This window comes from Lissotriton helveticus (assembly GCF_964261635.1).
Source record: "Lissotriton helveticus chromosome 1_1 unlocalized genomic scaffold, aLisHel1.1 SUPER_1_unloc_10, whole genome shotgun sequence".
In the NCBI taxonomy this organism is placed as follows: domain Eukaryota; kingdom Metazoa; phylum Chordata; class Amphibia; order Caudata; family Salamandridae; genus Lissotriton; species Lissotriton helveticus.
This window is the reverse complement of record NW_027611649.1, coordinates 1,825,598-1,844,987: the sequence shown is the minus strand read 5'-3', so window position 1 is coordinate 1,844,987 and position 19,390 is coordinate 1,825,598. Positions and strand designations below refer to the sequence as shown.

Below are 19,390 nucleotides of genomic sequence, written 5' to 3'. Positions count from 1 at the left end.
GCAGCTGGGGTATAATTTCTTAATCCCCCCATGAAGTCTGTGATATGTGAAGCAAAACAATAATGTCTGATTTTTAATATATAATAAATCTTGCGTCGTTTTGAATACCCCATTGTGATACAGATCTCCCATGTTGTCAATCCCCACTTGATGTAACAAGTACATACCAACCTCTTCTCTTGTAACAGAAAGTTCTGGGTGGTGATGCAGTGGTAATGCTGGGGCATAGAGGGTTAATTTACGTGCTAAACTACCTAGCTTATGCCATGCCGCATCAGTAGCATCAATGGTGTTAATGTCTTTGGAGTGCAATGGCGGTCTATGGTGCGTTACAATTCCATTCAAGGGTATTGGCAACGCATCACCTTCTTCTATGGCAGTGTGCGTTAAGTACGGATTCAGATGGGCCCAATAGGTAGCGTACTGCACCTGGGCACAAAGATAATATAGCAGGAAATCGGGCACGCCAAAACCGCCTCTAGAGTACGGTAGTGTCAAAGTTCGCAACTCTTTACAAGCTTGCTTACCTGCCCAGGTCAATTTAAGCACTAATGAGGACAATCTTCAGAAAACCTCCGCTGGGGGGGGGGGGGATCGGGATATTATTAAAAAGGTGGAGAAGTTTTGGTAGAATTACCATTTTCACTATTGCTATTCTGTCTGCTAGAGATAAAGGCAACTGTATCCAGCGACTTATCTTTTCTTCTAAGGAGGAGATCACTCTACCGTAGTTGGTTCTAATAACGACCTCTGGATCCCAGTGGTACAAAACTCCTAGGTATTTTATGGGGTCAGTTTGCCATTCCAACGGGAATTCTGTTTGGTGCGGGAATGTAGTATCCGTCAATGGGATGATTGAAGATTTTGCCCAATTGATTTGGAGCCCAGACTGTCTCCCAAATTTGATATATTCGCGTAATAGTGGGGCCAACTTCGGTTCCGGGTCGCGTACATAAAGTAACATATCATTAGCATATAAGGAAATATGTAAGGGTCTATTTGGGAACTGTAAGGCTGAAGAACGATGACTCTGCCGAACTTTGCAAGCTAGAGGTTCAAGTGCCAGCGTGAATAACAGAGGGGATAAGAGGCACCCCTGCCTCGTCCCTCACGCTATAGGTATTGGGTCAGAGATATAATCATTGACCCGGATCCTAGCTACAGGCTGTGTGTACAGTAACTGAACCCACTGACTATACATAGGGGGAAAGCCCGCCCTCCGGACACCGTCAGAAGATACGACCATTCAATGGAATCAGAGGCTTTGGCGGCATCTAACATGACCTCCACTGCCTTTGTACTGGGTAATAATTAGTGGGAGAGCGGCCAACGTCCGAGTGTTGTGTGTAGTTGCCCTTGATGGTATAAAACCGGACTGATCCGGGAGGACCAAGTTAGTCATGAGGGGCTGCAACCGTGTAGCAAGTAACTTGGCTAAGATCTTAGAGTCAACGTTTAGTAACGAAAGTGGCCTATAAGAGTCACAGGTTTCAGGGTCCTTTGCAGGCTTTAGGAGGGCAATCAGTACTGCTTCCCTGAGGGAAGGGGGGAGTATCATCTTATCAAAGGCATCCCCGTACATCTCGACCAAATGAGGGGCTACCAGGTCGACAAAAGCTTTATAAAATTCACAAGTGAACCCGTCGGGCCCGGGGCTTTACCGCTTGGTAATGATTTATTAATGTCTGTTATCTCTTCTACAGTGATTGGCAACAACAGGTAGGCCCACTGCGCATCCGATAGCCATGCAATGGCAACGTCTGCCAGATAGTCCATGACCTCCGTTGATGACGCAACCGGCTGCGATTCATACAGCGCGCTATATGTTTTTATTAACCCTTGTAAGATACCAGTTGCGTCCGTTCTTAGACAACCATCCTCCCCCCGTATCTGCAGCATGTTTTGGGAGCTACGACCTTCACAGATTTTTTATGCCAATACTCTGCCTGGCCTTCCCCCTTCACCAAAGGCCCTGGCGGTGGGACGTCTGGAAGATACTTAAGTTCATCCTCAGCAAATGACTGCTACTCAGTCAGCACCTGCCTAATTTCCCCCAGTAATTGCAGATTTTATGTGAGTTCTTACTCGTTTTCAAACGCTTTCAACCTGTCCTCGCAGTGTGTAAGTTGCGCACGTATATCTCTCAAGATCCCAGCATTCGTGCTTATACATACCCCTCTCAGGGTGGCTTTAAAAGCCTCCCATAAGAGGCTTGGATCCTCAGTGGAGAGCACGTTCAATCGAAAATATTCTTTAATAGCCGTGGCAATGGTATCTGTGTATATCGAGTCTGTAAGTGCTTTTGCATTAAATCGCCAGCTATAGGGGGGCGGCACATATGACGGTACCCTAAGGGACAGCAAAATGGGGTTAGGATCAGATAATGTTTTGGCCAAGTGCTTCACATCTGTGGTCCAATGCAGCGCCGCTTTTGATCCAATCCAGTAATCAATACGCGACCAACTACCATGTGCCGCTGACGTGTGTGTCGCTGTCATGCATCCCGGGTTCCACGCCCTCCATATATCGTGTAGTTGCATTTCTGTCATGATATCTAATACCTTAGCTCTAACCCTCCAGTGTGGTTCTGTAGTATTACCTGAACGGTCTAGGTGTTTGTTCAAGACGAGATTGAAGTCACCTCCCATAGCAACGTTCTACCCAGCTCTCCGTGTAATTTCTGCCAGACCTCGTGAAAGAAGTCAAGTGCGTCTATATTTGGACCATATGTATGGATAATCGCTAACTTCTGCCCTCGAAGCTTGCCTTCAACGATGATATATCTACCTTGATTGTCCGCTACTGTAAGCTCAACTCTAAAATGCGTGCTTTTTTTCACCAAGACTGTGACCCCTCTAGAGTATGAGGAATACGTGGAATGATGGATTGATTCAGCCCATTGGTTGTACAGACATCCATACTATCTCAGCTCGATTACGCCAGCTCGCTCCTGTTGGGGGCCAACCAGGCTGAAATCGCCCGGCTACAACGTGTTCAGAACGCCGCAGCCAGAGCATTGGTAAGCTTACCGAGGTTCTGCTCTGCGGAAAATACTATCCGTTCTCTGCACTGGCTGCCTATGGCACAGAGGATCCATTTCAAGACCTTGTGCCTAGCTTTTAAGATCCTTAAGCTGGCCTCTCCTCAGATCCTCGACAACCTTCTGGTGCCTTATGTGCCTACGTGCTCTCTAAGATCCTCAGGTCAAAACTTGGTCATGGTCCCTTGATTCAGGTTGTGCAGGGCGGGAGGTCGATCTTTTCGAGTTCTGGCTGCTAAATTGTGGAACTCTCTCCCGTCCCACTTTCGTGAACTTGATGAGCTCTTGAAGTTTAGGAGGGCGATAAAAACGTACTTGTTCCCTCATCCATCTTAGTTCTGTGTTCTGTGTGCGGCTGTCTTTGCTCTGCTGTGTTGTGTATGTGTACTCTGTCTGAAGCGCCGGGACGCCCCTTGGCTGGGGCAGCTGCGCGCTATAGAAGTGTTATTAACAGAACATAACATAACATTTGCAACCCAAGTGACTGCTAGTGTGAGGGGCAATGTGCGTTTTTTGTAGCAACACGATGTCGTTGTGCAATGTGTCAAAATAAGCGAACACTTGCATAATTCTTTTGGGGTTGGTAAACCACGTGAGCAGATTTAAGTGCAACCGACTTGGTTCAGTGGTAGTCTTTTCCTTCATGGATGATTGAATAACAATAGAGAGTAACGTGTGTGCAGTATCCTTTCCCTATACAGCAACTGTGGTGTGGTAATACAAGAATCTCACTACAAAAAAAAACCTCATATGGGATCTCAGCAATGCATCTCAAGTGGTCAGGTCCGCCAAACATATCAAAACCCCAACACCACCTCCCCCCTCCCACATCAGCATCCCAATGATGCCAAAGACATATCCCAATATAGAATCCCCCTCTAAACAACAACTTCATGGGGAACTCCCGTGTGACGGTCCGCCCAGGGCGCACAACACCATCCAAATCAATGGATGTGGACAGACCACGATCATTAGTACAGACTAAATCCAAACAAACATTGAAATAATATTGACAGTAATTCAAATGTCGCTGTAAACTTCATACCATATTACTGTGTGCATACATTTTCTAGACAAAACAGGCTGCAGTTTGTAGATCCTCCCCCACCCACAATGGAGAGAGCCAGACACAGCATATTATTGCAAAAACGAACATGTGAGCAATCAGTTCATCACCTGCACAAGGCAGCGCCCGGCATACCCCCTGTGAAATAGTATAGAATTAGTCCGGGGGACCACACCCCCATGCTTGCTAAGTACTATGCATCTGAATTCCAAATCTTGTAAAGAATGAACGAACTCTTCCACTACTGTAAATCGCAAAAGGTACATTACAATCAGCCCTTTCAAAAATGTAAATGATGGAAACAATGAGCAAGCAGCATTACCTAACGATCTCTCGTCCGACATGTTCCCAACATACAGGACAAGATATATACCTGAGGTCCGGCTTTGCCAGTAACTAACCTATGACAAATTTCCACCTAGTCTTGAGGTGAACTAAAGCATCGCATGGAATAGGTCCGAGGTTAACACCCCTGACTCCTCAAAAGAGGGACCCAGCAGTAGTAACCGCCCTGACATAGAAGATAGTCATGCCCACATCTCACAGTATGAGGACGGGATATGCATGAAATCCACCATTTAGTTCAGTAGTCTTGCGGTTATATGTCCCACGTCGCTACCGCTGGTAAATCCTACCATTGGACATCCATCGGTGGGTGCAGCGTGTAGCACCCGGAGGCCCAGCTTGCATACCTATTGATCAAACCTTGCACTTACCGCTCAGGGATATATCAGTCCCCAAAGAGTACGTGGTACCTGAGTCAGCCAATTCGAATGTTTGCATCGCAGACCCAAAGACAGCAGTGATGATAATAATATGGGTCCAGGACATTCCATGCTGTGCCAGTACCTCAGTCCGAATCTCGTTGCTGGTCAGCACGTTTTTGTTCTTTGCATTTGGTGGCAATCTTCTTGATGAAATCCTGGGCTGCCTTCGGAGTCTGGAGGATTGTTGGTTGACCGTCCCAGGTTACCTTCAAACGCGCAGGATAGAGCATGGCGTACTCCACCTTCAGCTCTCTCAGTTTCATCTCGGCATTGGCAAATTCCTTGCGGGCCTGTTGTACAGCCACCGTGTAATCCGGATAGAACTCCAGCTGATTGCCCTGATATGACACTTGTTGTTTCTCCCGTGCCATCCGCAAAATACTGTCTCTATCCCTATAATTCAGGATACGAGCCACTATGGGTCTGGGAGGAAAACCCGGTGGTGGACGAGGTGCTAGCGACCTTTGTGCACATTCTAATATGAAGATCGAGGACAAGTGTTTCACTCCGAAGATCGCCTGACACATCTCCTCCACGTACGTCTCCATACGGCCCGTGTTGGTTGATTCGGGTACACCTGCGATCCTAACATTGTTTCGGCGAGATCTTGCCTCCAAATCCTCCGCCTTGTTTTTAATCACCTCCAGCACTTTTTCCATCCCGCAACATTTAGTAGTAGTATCATGCGCCTCGTCCTCCACTGCCGTGATGAGGATTTCAGCCGCGTCCAGGCGCTCACCTTGTTTTTCCAGTTTCGCTGCCATGCTATACACACGCTGTGTAAGGTGGTCCAGCTTCCCATTAATGTCCTGTAAACTGGACTATATTGCTTTGAGGACTGATTCCATGCTGTTGTCTGTGGAAGTGTCCGTCTCAGCCTCCGTGTCAGAGTGCGCCGCAGAACCCTTCGCCTGCCTTCGTGATTCAAAAGTAAGCTTCGGCTGTTGCTTGTCCGGTTTACCCATTGTGGGGGACAGGGTCACCACCCATGAGCGCCAGCAAACAACTACAATGGAGCAGCACCAGCAGATGACCGGAATACCACTTCAATGATGGAAGTCGTCTAAGCCGTCCGCAAGGACACCACAGCAGATGCTCCACCACACAGCAGGAATGTACCACAGTGGGAGTCATGATCAGTTATACTTGGGGAGGACCCAAGGCCTCTGGTATGGGGCTAGCCAGGTGGAGGGTGAGTGCGCTAGATGGCGAGAAGCGCAATGCCGTGGAATTACGCGTCTAGGGGGTCTACCAACCGCCACACTCGAGGCTGACCCAGAGGTGGCGTCTTCCATGAGGAACCATGGCCGCAAACACCATGGTGATGATTGATGCGTGCACTAGATGTGAGGTGTCAGAGTACGGGCGGTACAGTACAACACCTCCACTCACCACACAGAGGCACCCAGAGAGCACAGCACAGCAATCCGGACCCGATGTTGCAGCATTGATTGGTCGCACCAAAGGCGCCTCAACACACCAGTCCGATCAGGTCAACATGGTGCGGTTTTCCTCTGTTATTGCGCCAGAGTCCAGTCCAAGCCACATTACCATTGTGTAATTTCAGACTGCCGAGCAACCAGCCTGGTTCGGCCACCCTGCGGCCCGACTTGCGGCCCTACAAACATATTGAGGAGAACGGCCTTCTCCTCCTTACAACCACCATCACATTCCGGGTAGGAGCCTGACGCTCCATACATCTTGCACGTTGAACTTAAGAGCGATTCACTGGTTTTTATCCCGCAAACCACTTGAACTCTCCCTAACTAGAATTGCTAGACATTCTAAGGACCATTCCGTCTGGCATCTATTGATCTAACATGGCAAATGTTATGTTCTAGTCCTGATGATGATCCCGATAAGTAATGAGCATGGGATCGAAACGTCGACATTTCTAAATAGTGCCACAAATGTCCACTGTGTCTAACTATTGTGGTTTCTATTTTGGCTAAACTTGTTTAAATTGTCTGTATTGTTATACCATTCCCCCGCACCTCCCCCTCGTTGCAGGGTACAGGCTTGTGCTCCACTATAAATGTTTGTTTCGAATATCCATGACTTTATTCCCAACATTGTATGAATAAAACTCCTTGTCCGGCTGGACATCGGATGTATATAGTAACCTATCACGGTCTATATTCCATTATTTTAATTTACTGGTTGCTTAGGACCATTGTTCTCTGAAATATAAGAGTCCAGTCCCGGGGCATACAAAATGGCCACCGCGCGGCGCCAATCATAACACTACCGTTATCCGCAGAGTTAGAAGACCACAGTGCCCCTCAATGTTTTGGCAGTATGTCAACCACAGCCCACTCAGCGTCCAAGTGGCCACATCCAGTCCGTCCACACATAGACATTGCTATTTCAGGCCGAGAAGGATACACAATATGGCCGGTGCTCGCACTTTATATCCCGACCACTTTGAGATGGGCAGGGGGCCGCCGTGGAGCCAGGGGGCATTCGCTGCAGCCAACAGAGTTTCAGCCCGGCAGGAGGGACACGGAAGGTCATGCACGGGGAGCGGCAGTACCTCCTACATGGCCCAGAGATCCGAACGTAGCAGTGTGCAGGAGGCCGCCATGTTCACACGGCTCCAACATCTCTGCCGCAACCATCTGTATCGCTCTCGGCACCGGCAGGTGTCCACAGCCGTTGTCGCACCACACATCAGAGATAGGCACTATTGAAGCTGGACCCACGCTGCAGTGTTTCCGCCCCTCAGTACCGCTCACCACGCTCTCCGGCTGCCTGGTAGTGCGGCGGCCACCATCTTGTTGAGCTCTGTTCGTTGCGCCCAAAGAGCTCGGAGGCTGATTCTTCCTCAAATCTGCCCACAATCAGGTCGCAGAAGCGTTCCGCTGCAGCCCGGCATATTCCGATTGAGTTTGCTGTCAAGCTGCAGATATATATCGTCTGTTTCAAGGGTGATACTTGCGGGACAGAGCTCTGTCCGGCGGAGCTGTCTTAACAGGCAGCCATCCCGCAGTGCACCCTCTAGCGCCCCCTCCGAACGCTGCAATAACTTAAAATATGTCCTCGTGGTGGTATGTGCCTTCAGTAAATGGATAGAGGCATACCCTACATAGTAAAATACAGCTCTCACTACAGCTAAGGAGCTTCTAAGGGGGTTTTTCCCAAGATATGGTGTTTGTAAATTTTTGTAGAGTGATAACGGACATTATTTTATTGGCAAGTTGTTGAGCATGTCCTGAAAGGATTAGGGATCAAGCAGAAATTCTATGCAGTCTTCCACCCACAATCAGCAGGATTAGTGGAGAGGTACAACGCTACTCTGAAGCTGAAGTTAGCGAAAATTCTGACTTCCACGTCCCTGAAGTGGCCAGATGCATTACCTCTGGCATTGTTGTCCATAAGATCGGTGCCACACTCATGATCCGGGCTCACACCTTACGAGGTGGGATTTGGAAGACCGATGAATATTTGGGGAGTTCCTAAGCCACGCCCCATACATGATGTACCTTGTGTTCTGATGAATGATTATTTGGTACAGTTAACCGACAGTTTACTCTCTAATCATTGACAGGTCGAGAAGCTCTTCCTGACAGATCTAAAGGTGAGGCTCACGATCTCCGGTCTTTGAGAGGTCGAACAACTTGGAGCCGAGGTGGCGAGGACTGGATCAAGTGCTCTTGGCTACGAGGACAGCAGTTCAAGGGACGAACCGGAAGAATTGGGTTCACAGCACTCACTGCAAACGTGTGTCGCCTACCTTCGTGGAATCTGCTGTGCTGACCGACCATCGAGAGATCCTGGTTACGGAGAAAAACCAAGCCATCCCACCTGACGAATTTGAGGAACCACACGATTTCTGGAGCATTGTGATACCATCTGAGACCAAGGAAAGAATATGCCTTTGTGAAAAAGACTGGTTGAGCTACCGCCCTGGGTTAGTGAAACAGAACGCCGATATGGCAAGGGGGGGATCAGCCCTGCGTAGTGTAGTGACACCCGTCGTGACCCTCGGTGAAGAAATCAGTGGCTGCCCAGGGATAAGAGCTCCAACGATTGTTTCAACAAGTTTTGCAGAAAGATCGATTATTGCTGTGGCTAGAATGAATAACAAAAGAATCATTTGTGCTGTAGGGTTTGTTGTTACTATGGTGGCTATAGCAGTAATAGCTTGGTTCATGGAGAAGGTGGCCCCTGTTCGACAGCTTTTTGTTGCCACTACTCCATTGCCAGTGGAACATCATTACTTCACGCTTCCGTATCATGAGCAGACGCATCAACAATCTTACTTGAACAACACTTTTATTCAAATATTGCATCATACTCATAATGCCACGAATAGTACCAACTGTTGGGTGTGTGGGAGGATACCTGCTCACCAGAAAAAGGGAGGAACACCTTTCATTCCTCTTCCATTCTCACACAATGGTTCTTGTCAAGCTTGGTTTGCGCTTTTGTTTGACTCTGGAAAGCCTTCAGTAGGTGGGATTAACTTTCACCTCAATAAAGTATGCTATCAAGACAAAGATGGTTATCTTCAAGCTAAAGGGACTAAATGGGAATGGGAAGAGTATCAACCTGACAATATTTCGACACCATATGTCTTTACGAATATTAGAAATATTAAAAACAATGGACCTTTCGTAATTTCTGTGACAAGAGCTAAAGCAGATTTATGAATTATGGGTATTGGGAGAATTCCAGTCGGGAGGAGTGAATGTACTATAGTTCTGACCATTGAAGGTGCTAATAACAGCAGTTTTACATCTTCACATAATACTTATTATGTGTGCCTTGCCCTAACTAGAGTGGTGGTCTCTGCCTGGCTTTGGCGAAGACTCTGCCAACCAGAGATCCCATTTCTAACAAGGAGGAACTCCTGGAGATGTCAAAAAGAAGGGAGGGGCAGTAACATTTTGCGTTATGTATGTACTATGTTTTGACCTAGTTACTACTTAAGGGTGAACTTCAGTGATCTGCTTATAGTGCGCAATATCCACAAACCTTATAAGCTGTGCTTGAAACTTTAGCAATTTAAATTTAGGCCAATACGTACAGTCCCAGAAACTTTATTTGCTGATGGCACATATTATACAGGGAGCAGTCACTTTAGTCTGGTGCTCAATTACATGTGTAGATGTGAGTCTGGTGGTGCCTGATAACAGAAAGGCACATATTTATTTACATACAATTTCATATATGTATGATTTATTATTCTTATTACAGCACCTTCTACCTTGAGAAGACCCATCCAAGGGACACTAACAACAAATCCTACATCAAACTTCACGTTTAACTGATGGAGAGCTAAGAGTGACCTGAAGCGTAATACTGAGAAAAAGTATCCTGGAGAATTGCTGCAAATTAAAATAAATAAATAAAAAAAACTAATAAAGAACTACATAACCACAGCTGTGTGACCTGGAAGCCGATTATTTTTCAATATAGCCATAGTTTGCGATTACCTCACAGTTATCTCATTATCATCCGTGCTGGAAGAGATGGGAGCCTGGGGTGTCTGGTCACAGAAGCTCATTTACATACAAAGGGGGTGACAGCCTGTTCACAACGCACAGCACAACTTGTTTATGTAAAGTGCTAGTACACAGAACACGGTAAAGTCTTGTGTCTCTTTTTTTCATTTTCTTTAATATATCCTGCACCTCGCTCTCTTCTTCTCTTTCTCTCATTTCAATTCATCATAAATTACTCAAATTCACTATTGCTTTATCAGCACGGCACAAGTCGGGGTAGCCACAGTTTGAAGGGGTCCCCGTACTATTATCTAGAAAGAGGACTCAGTTCCACCTGGCTCCTTAGCCTGCGACTGATAAATGTTACTTTGTGCCCCAGCACTGCAGACACAGGCCTTTAAATGTTTGCTTGTGTGAGTGGCGCAAGAGAGGAACAGAGAACTTGACAAAATTAGCCCTTCTATTGCTTAATACATTGTAAATGTGAAACACTTTGGGGCAGATTTATGTTAACTGGCGCATCCCCAGGGTTGCGCCAGTTAACATGCGCCACAGTGCGCCACTGCTCCGCCACCCATGGTGCGCCGCATTTATGATGCGGCGCACCATGGTGCAAGGCAGTGAGGATGCGTGACGCATCTCTCGGCGTACAGGCGGCGCATTGCAGGAGTCATGTCACAAGTGCGACATGACTCCTGCAATGCACAGGAGCCACCCATTCAATGCATGCTGCGTCACCCTTACGCCTGCTGTGACTGAATGAAATCTCATAGATATCACTCAGCTACTTTTAGGAGGCGTTCCTGCGCAGGAACGCCCCCCCCTGCACAGGAACGCTCCCTTATGGCGCAGGGCTTTCCAACGTGACGCATCTCTTAGATGCGTCACATTGTAAATAGGGCGCATTTGTGGCGCAAGGAGGCGCAAGGGCATCATAAATCTGCCCCTTTGGGTCTTAGGGGCTGGATAAAGATTAACATCAGGAAACAACGCAAATTAAAAGCACATTTTATTTATTTGCTGAAAACTCTTTAAAAATGTAATTTCCAAGTTCCACATATCTGTTTAAAAATATTTACACTTTCAGTAATTTCCAAGTTTAGTTACAAACTAATAGCTGGAAAAACACATGAGGTATAAAAACTAAAACCAAAAACATATTTTTAGGTTATTTTATGTTTCTTGTTTTTTGTTTTTAAAACAGGCCGTCAACCTTTCACATGAAAATTATTATAAGGGCCTGACATCACTTCTTGTGATGTTACTACATGTGATGTCACTGTGATTTGCATATGATAATGGGCTCCTTCACTATTTTCCTTACTTGTGCCCTGTTTATTTGCATGACATGGGTGTATAGGTATTAAAAATAAACATATCAATTCACAGGTGTTCAGCCCGTTTCTCTGGTGATGTCACACATTGACATGTATTTGGCTGCTTCTTCTATTTTTAGGTGAGTACAAATAACGTGTCGTTCCCCCTCCTTCCATTTCTCTCTTTTTCTCCCCCTTTGTCTCTCTCGCTCTATTTATCTCTCCCCCTCTCTATCTCCCACACACTCCTGTTAGCATTAGCTTCATGAATGTCAGTGCCACTTCTGGCATTCATACGACAAATCCTTCAAAACATTTGGGGACAAGGGATAATCAGTGTGGAAGACAAGTTGCTGGGAGTGCAACTGATTGTCCTGGCACATATATGCTTTTGATGTGGGATTTCGCTATTTCATAACATTCTTCAAACAGAGTCTGCTGCTTACAGTGGCTCAATTCTGATAAAAAGTAGAGTTTGGCAAGTCACAAAATGACTAGGGAGAGCCAAATTGGAGAGGAGCCACGGGATATAAAAATTGTTTATTTCTTGAACACCTGTGTTTCACTTTAGTTCATTACATATACTGCAGTGGCATTTGTTAATAGTAATGCATACATTTTACCAATGAAGCTTCATATCTCCAGAGCCCTGACAACATGTCCACTCTGGGTGTGTCGGGTATATAGGTTTTATTACTATTTCGACAAGTTAGCTGAAAATACCACTGTTAGTCCCAGTATTGTTTCAGTGTTGCTTTTACAGGAAGTGTGATCAGGTGCGATTGAATTTTTTTCTTTGTATCTCTTCTTCATCAAATAAAAATGAAGAATGTTTCTTTTAATCCACATTGTGCTCACTTCCCACTGTGTATCCTGGTGCATCATGTTGCTTTGCTTTGTGTACGGAAGTGAACAATCTCTGGAAACAAACACTTTTATAACTCTGCAAATACTGATATCTGTTTTTCTTCTTTACTGCTAGTCGGGTCGTCTATCAAAAGCCCTTCACACTTTCAGTACCCTTCTATGTTTTCTCCCTGCGTGTTCGCTGATGACTTTGTAGCTCTGATAATCGACTAAAGATCTTCCCACATTCATTGCACATGAATGGTTTTTCTCCTGTGTGAGTTCACTGGTGATACCTTAATGCTGAAGATCTGCAAAAGCTATTGTCACATTCACTACAATGATAGGGTTTCCCCCGTGTGTGTTCGCAGATGACTTCTTAGGTGTGATAACCGACTAAAGCTCTTCACACATTCACTGCACTTGAATGGCTTTTCTCCTGTGTGTGTTTGATTATGTCTTTGTAGGGTTGATAACTGACTAAAGCTCTTTACACATTCACTGCACTTGAATGGTTTTTCCCCTGTGTGTGCTCGATTATGTGTTTGAAGGTGTGATAACCGACTAAAGCACTTTGCACATTCACTGCACTTGAATGGTTTTTCCCCTGTGTGTGTTCGATTATGTGTTTGCAGGTGTGATAATCGACTAAAGCACTTTGCACATTCACTGCACTTGAATGGTTTTTCACCTGTGTGTATTCGCTGATGTTTTTGGAGGTTTGATAAGTGAATAAAGCACTTTGCACATTCACTGCACTGGTATGGTTTTTTCCCAGAGTGTGTTCGCTGATGTCCTTGTAGGTATTCTAATCGACTAAAGCTCTTCCCACATTTAGTGCAGTTGAATGGATTTTCCCCTGTGTGTGTTCGCTGATGTATTTGTAAGTCTGATAATTGACTAAAGCTCTTCCAACATTCATTGCACTTAAATGGTTTTTCTCCTATGTGAGTTCGCTGATGATTCCTTAATGCTGAAGAGCTGCAAAAACTACTGTCACATTCACTACAATGATAGGGTTTTTCCCCCGTGTGTGTTCGCTGATGACTTTTTAGGTCTGATAACTGACTAAAGCTCTTCACACATTCACTGCACTTGAATGGCTTTTCCCCTGTGTGTGTTCGCTGATGTCTTTGTAGGTCTGACAACTGACCACAGCTCTTCCCACATTCATTGCACTTGAATGGTTTTTCTCCTGTGTGAGTTCGCTGATGATACCTTAATGCTGAAGAGCTGTGAAAACTACTGTCACATTCACTACAATGATAGGGTTTTTCCCCTGTGTGTGTTCGCTGATGACTTTGTAGGTATGATAAATGATTAAAGGTCTTCACACATTCACTGCACTTGAATGGTTTTTCCCCCGTGTGTGTTCGCTGATGACTTTGTAGGCTTGATAAATGACTAAAGCACTTTGCACATTCAGTGCACTTGAATGTTTTTTCCCGTGTGTGTTCGATTATGTGTTTGAAGGTGTGATAACCGACTAAAGCACTTTGCACATTCACAGCACTTGAATGGTTTTTCCCCTGTGTGTATTCGGTGATGTGTTTGGAGGTTTATTAAGCGACTAAAGCACTTTGCACATTCACTGCACTGGTATGGTTTTTCCCCTGAGTGTGTTCGCTGATGACTTTGTAGGTCTGATAACTGACTAAAGCTTTTCACACATTCATTGCACTTGAATGGTTTTTCTCCTGTGTGAGTTCGCTGATGATTCCATAATGCTGAAGAGAAGCGATAACTCCTGTCACATTCACTACAATGATAGGGTTTTTCCCCCAAGTGTATTCGCTGATGACTTTGTAGGTCTGATAACCGACTAAAGCTCTTCACACATTCACTGCACTTGAATGGCTTTTCCCCTGAGTGTGTTCGCTGATGTCTTTGTAGGTCTGATAACTGACTAAAGCTCTTCCCACATTCATTGCACATGAATGATTTTTCTCCTGTGTGTGTGTTAGATTATGTGTTTGAAGGTGTGATAACTGACTAAAGCATTTTGCACATTCACAGCACTTGAAAGGTTTTTCCCCTGTGTGTATTCGGTGATGTGTTTGGAGGTTTGATAAGCGAATAAAGCACTTTGCACATTCACTGCACTGGTATGGTTTTTCCCCTGAGTGTGTTCGCTGATGTCTTCGTAGGAGATCTAATCGACTAAAGCTTTTCACACATTCACTGCATTTAAATGGCTTTTCCCCTGTATGTGTTCGCTGATGATTTTGTAGGTTTGATAACCTACTAAATGTCTTGACACATTCACTGCACTTGAATGATTTTTGTCCTGTGTATGTTTGCTTATGAAGCTTGAGTAGTGATGACAAACTAAAGCTCTTCCTGTATGTGTATGATTCTTCATTCTTGGTTAGTGTCTGTGGATCGGGTATATATTTGTCTACATTCCATGACTGCATTTCCTGATGGGCCGACATGGCTGATAAAGCACTTGTGTTTTTCTCACACACTTTATATGTGTGCAGTATTTAGCTCGTTTGATTTCTGTTTTAACAATAAAATGCAATAGCCACCAAATATTTGCCACACTCCTAATACGTATTAGGTGTCTTTGTAGGTGATTGTGCCTTTAGATTGGATTATGGCTATGCACGCTTGCGGATAAAGATGTATCTTCCTTCTGCCGGTGCAAATTTGGACAGTCTGTTGTTTTGTAGATAGAACTCCTCTTTCCTTTACCCGTCAGTTGTCTGGCTCCACTCTGTAGTGCTTTTCTCTGGTTACTGTGGTATGGCCACAAAGAGTTTACAATTCACATAGAGGACTGAATGATGGCTTGTCATCATTTTAGAAAACAGAGCACTGCGGTAATCACATCATACCAATCCCATGATCAAAGCTGGTGTTGGACACTTGTTTATGTAGGAGGTGATTTGTTATTGTTATTGCCTTAATTTTCCTAGGGTCATGTCTTCGTCTTGTGGCGTGGAGGTGCACAGCTCACATTCTTATAATCACTGAACTGCCCTTGATGCTTCATCCGGGATCTGTCAGTTTGTGTGCAGGTTCCTCTGTCGCCGACTGCGCTGATGTTTTCCTGAATATTGTAGCTCATTATTTCTGCTATTATTGACGATTTACAGCATTCGCTTCATTATTGATGGTCATTTCATACATTCAAGGCTTGTTTTCTGCTGGATGTAAACATATTTACCATTACTAAATTGAAACATAATGGAATGATAATTCACAATGTTTAACTGGTTGTAAAAGACATTTCGGGGGAGATTTACCAAATCTCCATGCAATGCAACGCAGCCCCACCACGCGAGGCTGCGCTTCGTTGCGCAAAAGGGTGGGAGCAGGAGAGCACCATATTTTCAAATATATGGCTCTCTCCTTCCCTTTGCCTTGCGCCGGCACTGATTACAGCAGCCCTGCGCCATGCGCACACCTTAGCACCAGAGCGCTAGCGTGTGTGAGTCCAGCATAGGTTTTGGACAGGAAGGACACCCTTCCTGTTCCAAATACTATGCCTAGAAATGATGGAAAGCTTTTCCCACTTTGTATGCGTGTTGCACAGTGCAGCACGCATGCAAAGTCAGAAAAGGAAGGAGAAATGAAAGCATTTCTCCTTCCTTGCGCCTATTTTAAAAGGGTACAGTTTTCTCACGCTAAACCCAATCTACTGTATTTGGTAAATTGGGTTTAGCGTGAGAAACCTTGGGTGGTTGCACGAGAATGCCCATGCACCACCCTTGGCAGGCCCCCATGGCACAAAGTAATGCGACGCAGTGCTATGAGTTGCTTCATATTAATTTTACGTTATTTGCTTGAAAGAAAATTAGGAAAAAAGGATTTTGCGCTGTTTTGTGCCACTTTTGTGATGCAAACATGGCGCAAAATGTTAGTAAATCTCCCCCTTTTTCTTTACTGCCTTTGAAACTTAGCAAGGAATATTTCATCATACACAGATATTTAACTAAAAGTTCTGTTGATCAGGTGACATCTTATTAATGTCTGAAAAGGAGGTGATTTACCAGTGTTTTCAGAGTATCTTAGCAAAGTATGGGAGCTCACGGTGCACCCAAGTGCTAGAGGCATAGCTTAAGATAGACGCATATGGTGAAGATTTCATTTAAAGAACAATAGATTTAAGAAAAAGAGATGGATGAAGCTGGGTTGCAAAATGTTCCGTAACTCTTTACAAAGTATACAACAAAAGTAACTCCATTCACACACTTCTCGTTCCTTTCCTATTCACTTAAGATCATCTCATAAACCAACTCCTGTCTTTACCTTGCTGTTCATAAGTCACCTTTGACACTTTCAACAGCTCCCTTGGTTCAAGCATTTCTGGTTTCTTCTAACCTGGAAGATTGGAACATTATTGTGAGTTGAGTGGGGTTCACTATCGCCATAACATCTGTCCATCTCCATGAAGCGAAGATAGCAGAAGATCGAAAGATGATGCATCGCAAACACTTGACTACATTGACCAGAGTCCTTAGGGGCGACACCACCGGTGTGTGAGTAGTGTGCGACCCCACCCCCATTTGTAACTTTAAAGCTCCCGTGAGCAGTGGGCTGATGAGCCTTGGATCCCGCACCTACGCGCCTGAGTGGTACTATACCTGGCAGATATTGGCAGCCATCGGCAACCCCAGTACACGCCCTATCCCTGCTGACGAGGGCTGATACCCCGAAACACGTGTCCAGGAATGGCGAAGACAGCAAAGATAGCAGAAGATCGAAAGATGATGCATCGCGAACACTTTACTACATTGACCAGAGTCCTTAGGGGCGACACCACCGGTGTGTGAGTAGTGTTCGACCCCACCCCCATTTGTAACTTTAAAGCTCCCGTGAGCAGTGGGCTCACGAGCCTGGGATCCCGCACCTACGCGCCTGAGTGGTACTATACCTGGCAGATATTGGCAGCCATCGGCAACCCCAGTACAGGCCCTATCCCTGCTGACAAGGGGTGATACCCCGAAACACGTGTCCAGGGATGGCGAAGACAGCGAAGATAGCAGAAGATCGAAAGATGATGCATCGCGAACACTTTACTACATTGACCAGAGTCCTTAGGGGCGACACCGCCGGTGTGTGAGTAGTGTGCGACCCCACCCCCATTTGTAACTTTAAAGCTCCCGTGAGCAGTGGGCTGACGAGCCTGGGATCCTGCACCTACGCGCCTGAGTGGTACTATACCTGGCAGATATTGGCAGCCATCGGCAACCCCAGTACACGGCCTATCCCTGCTGACGAGGGGTGATACCCCGAAACACGTGTCCAGGGATGGCGAAGACAGCGAAGATAGCAGAAGATCGAAAGATGATGCATCGCGAACACTTTACTACATTGACCAGAGTCCTTAGGGCGACACCGCCGGTGTGTGAGTAGTGTGCGACCCCACCCCCATTTGTAACTTTAAAGCTCCCGTGAGCAGTGGGCTGACGAGCCTGGGATCCCGCACCTACGTGCCTGAGTGGTACAATACCTGGCAGATATTGGTAGCCATCAGCAACCCCAGTACACGGCCTATCCCTGCTGACGAGGGGTGATACCCCGAAACACGTGTCCAGGGATGGTGAAGACAGCGAAGATAGCAGAAGATCGAAAGATGATGCATCGCGAACACTTTACTACATTGACCAGAGTCCTTAGGGGCGACACCACCGGTGTGTGAGTAGTGTTCGACCCCACCCCCATTTGTAACTGTAAAGCTCCCGTGAGCAGTGGGCTGACTAAACTAAATCAGTTGGTGTACATTGTGTCCAGTGTGGCTAGCTGGGCTTGAAGGATCTTGTGGTTTGTGGGTCTCTCACTGCTTTGAGGTCACCACCAGGCAGAACTTCTGTCAGCTGTGCCTTGTGCAGATCTTCCTTTCTAGGCAGGACATCTGTCAGCTGTGCCCTGTGCAGATCTTCCTTCCAGGCAGAGCTTCTGTTGCTTGCACCTTGTGCAGTCCTTCCTTTCAGGCAGGACCTCAGTCAGATGCGCCTTGGGCGGATCTTCCTTCCAGGCAGGACTTCTGTCAGGTGCACCTTGTATAGATCTGCTTTCCAGACAAGGGCTTCTTTCCTCAATGATGAGTTCAAATGTCGGGAGAGGTAGAACTGGTCTAGGTCATCTTCTTTATTGGAGTTTAACTGGTCAAGCCACAGAGCTCGAGCTCTGAGATGAAGGCGAGTCTGGATTTTCTGAGCTCCGTAGAGCATTGAGACAGTCCTACCACATCCACCACCCACTACAAGACTCCAAGAGTCATCGCTACAAGTGCTGCTCCAAGGTTTAATTCAACCACTGTATCTGAACATCCCCTGGCAAATGCCAAATAGAGAATAAACATCCTGCCTGCACCAGCAGAGTGCAGAAAGCTTTTCAAGAACCTCAAGGTAGATGGACTTTCTCTGTCTGTCGTGACTGAAGATGTTAAACCTTGGTAACATCAATCCCCTTTGAAACGGGCAAGAGTACGGTTGTAGAACACCAACTGATCACTAAGTGTGAAGGGATACAAAGATATTTAATATTAGAGCCTTCTCCCTACATTCGCATGCTCTTGACCCGTTTCCGAACTGACCTTTTTTATAGACTAGTAACTTTCCCGTATCCCACAAACTGGTCAAGAAACTTACAGAACTGCCCCTGTGACGACATATCAGCCCAATCTACTATCCATTGTATTTTATTCTGTAGGTTTTATGGGAACCCGAGGGAAAGCCTTTTGAAACGCTATTGAGATCATGGGGCATACGTAACTGTAGAGCTGCCTATAACAGTATGAACATTTTAGAAAATCTGTATACCATCAAAGTTGTATCCACCTACCTTAAAGCAGTTGTTAGGGTTAGGGCCTCGATGCAACCTTAGAAAAACTGGTAATTAACATGGAGCGTTAAAATGCCATTTCCTGCCTCGTATTGGTTATTTCTGTCTTTTTT

At 45.8% G+C, this 19,390-nt stretch overlaps 1 protein-coding gene across 1 annotated transcript in view; it reads right to left on the bottom strand.

The window, feature by feature from the left end:
* The window catches only part of LOC144805440 (uncharacterized), a 947,065-nt gene that overhangs the window by 785,266 nt on the left and 142,409 nt on the right, over positions 1–19,390 (bottom strand). The window contains 3 exon segments of the mRNA XM_078671992.1: positions 12,770–12,835; positions 12,837–13,925; positions 13,927–14,441. Coding sequence (XP_078528118.1) covers positions 12,770–12,835; positions 12,837–13,925; positions 13,927–14,441 — 1,670 coding nt within the window.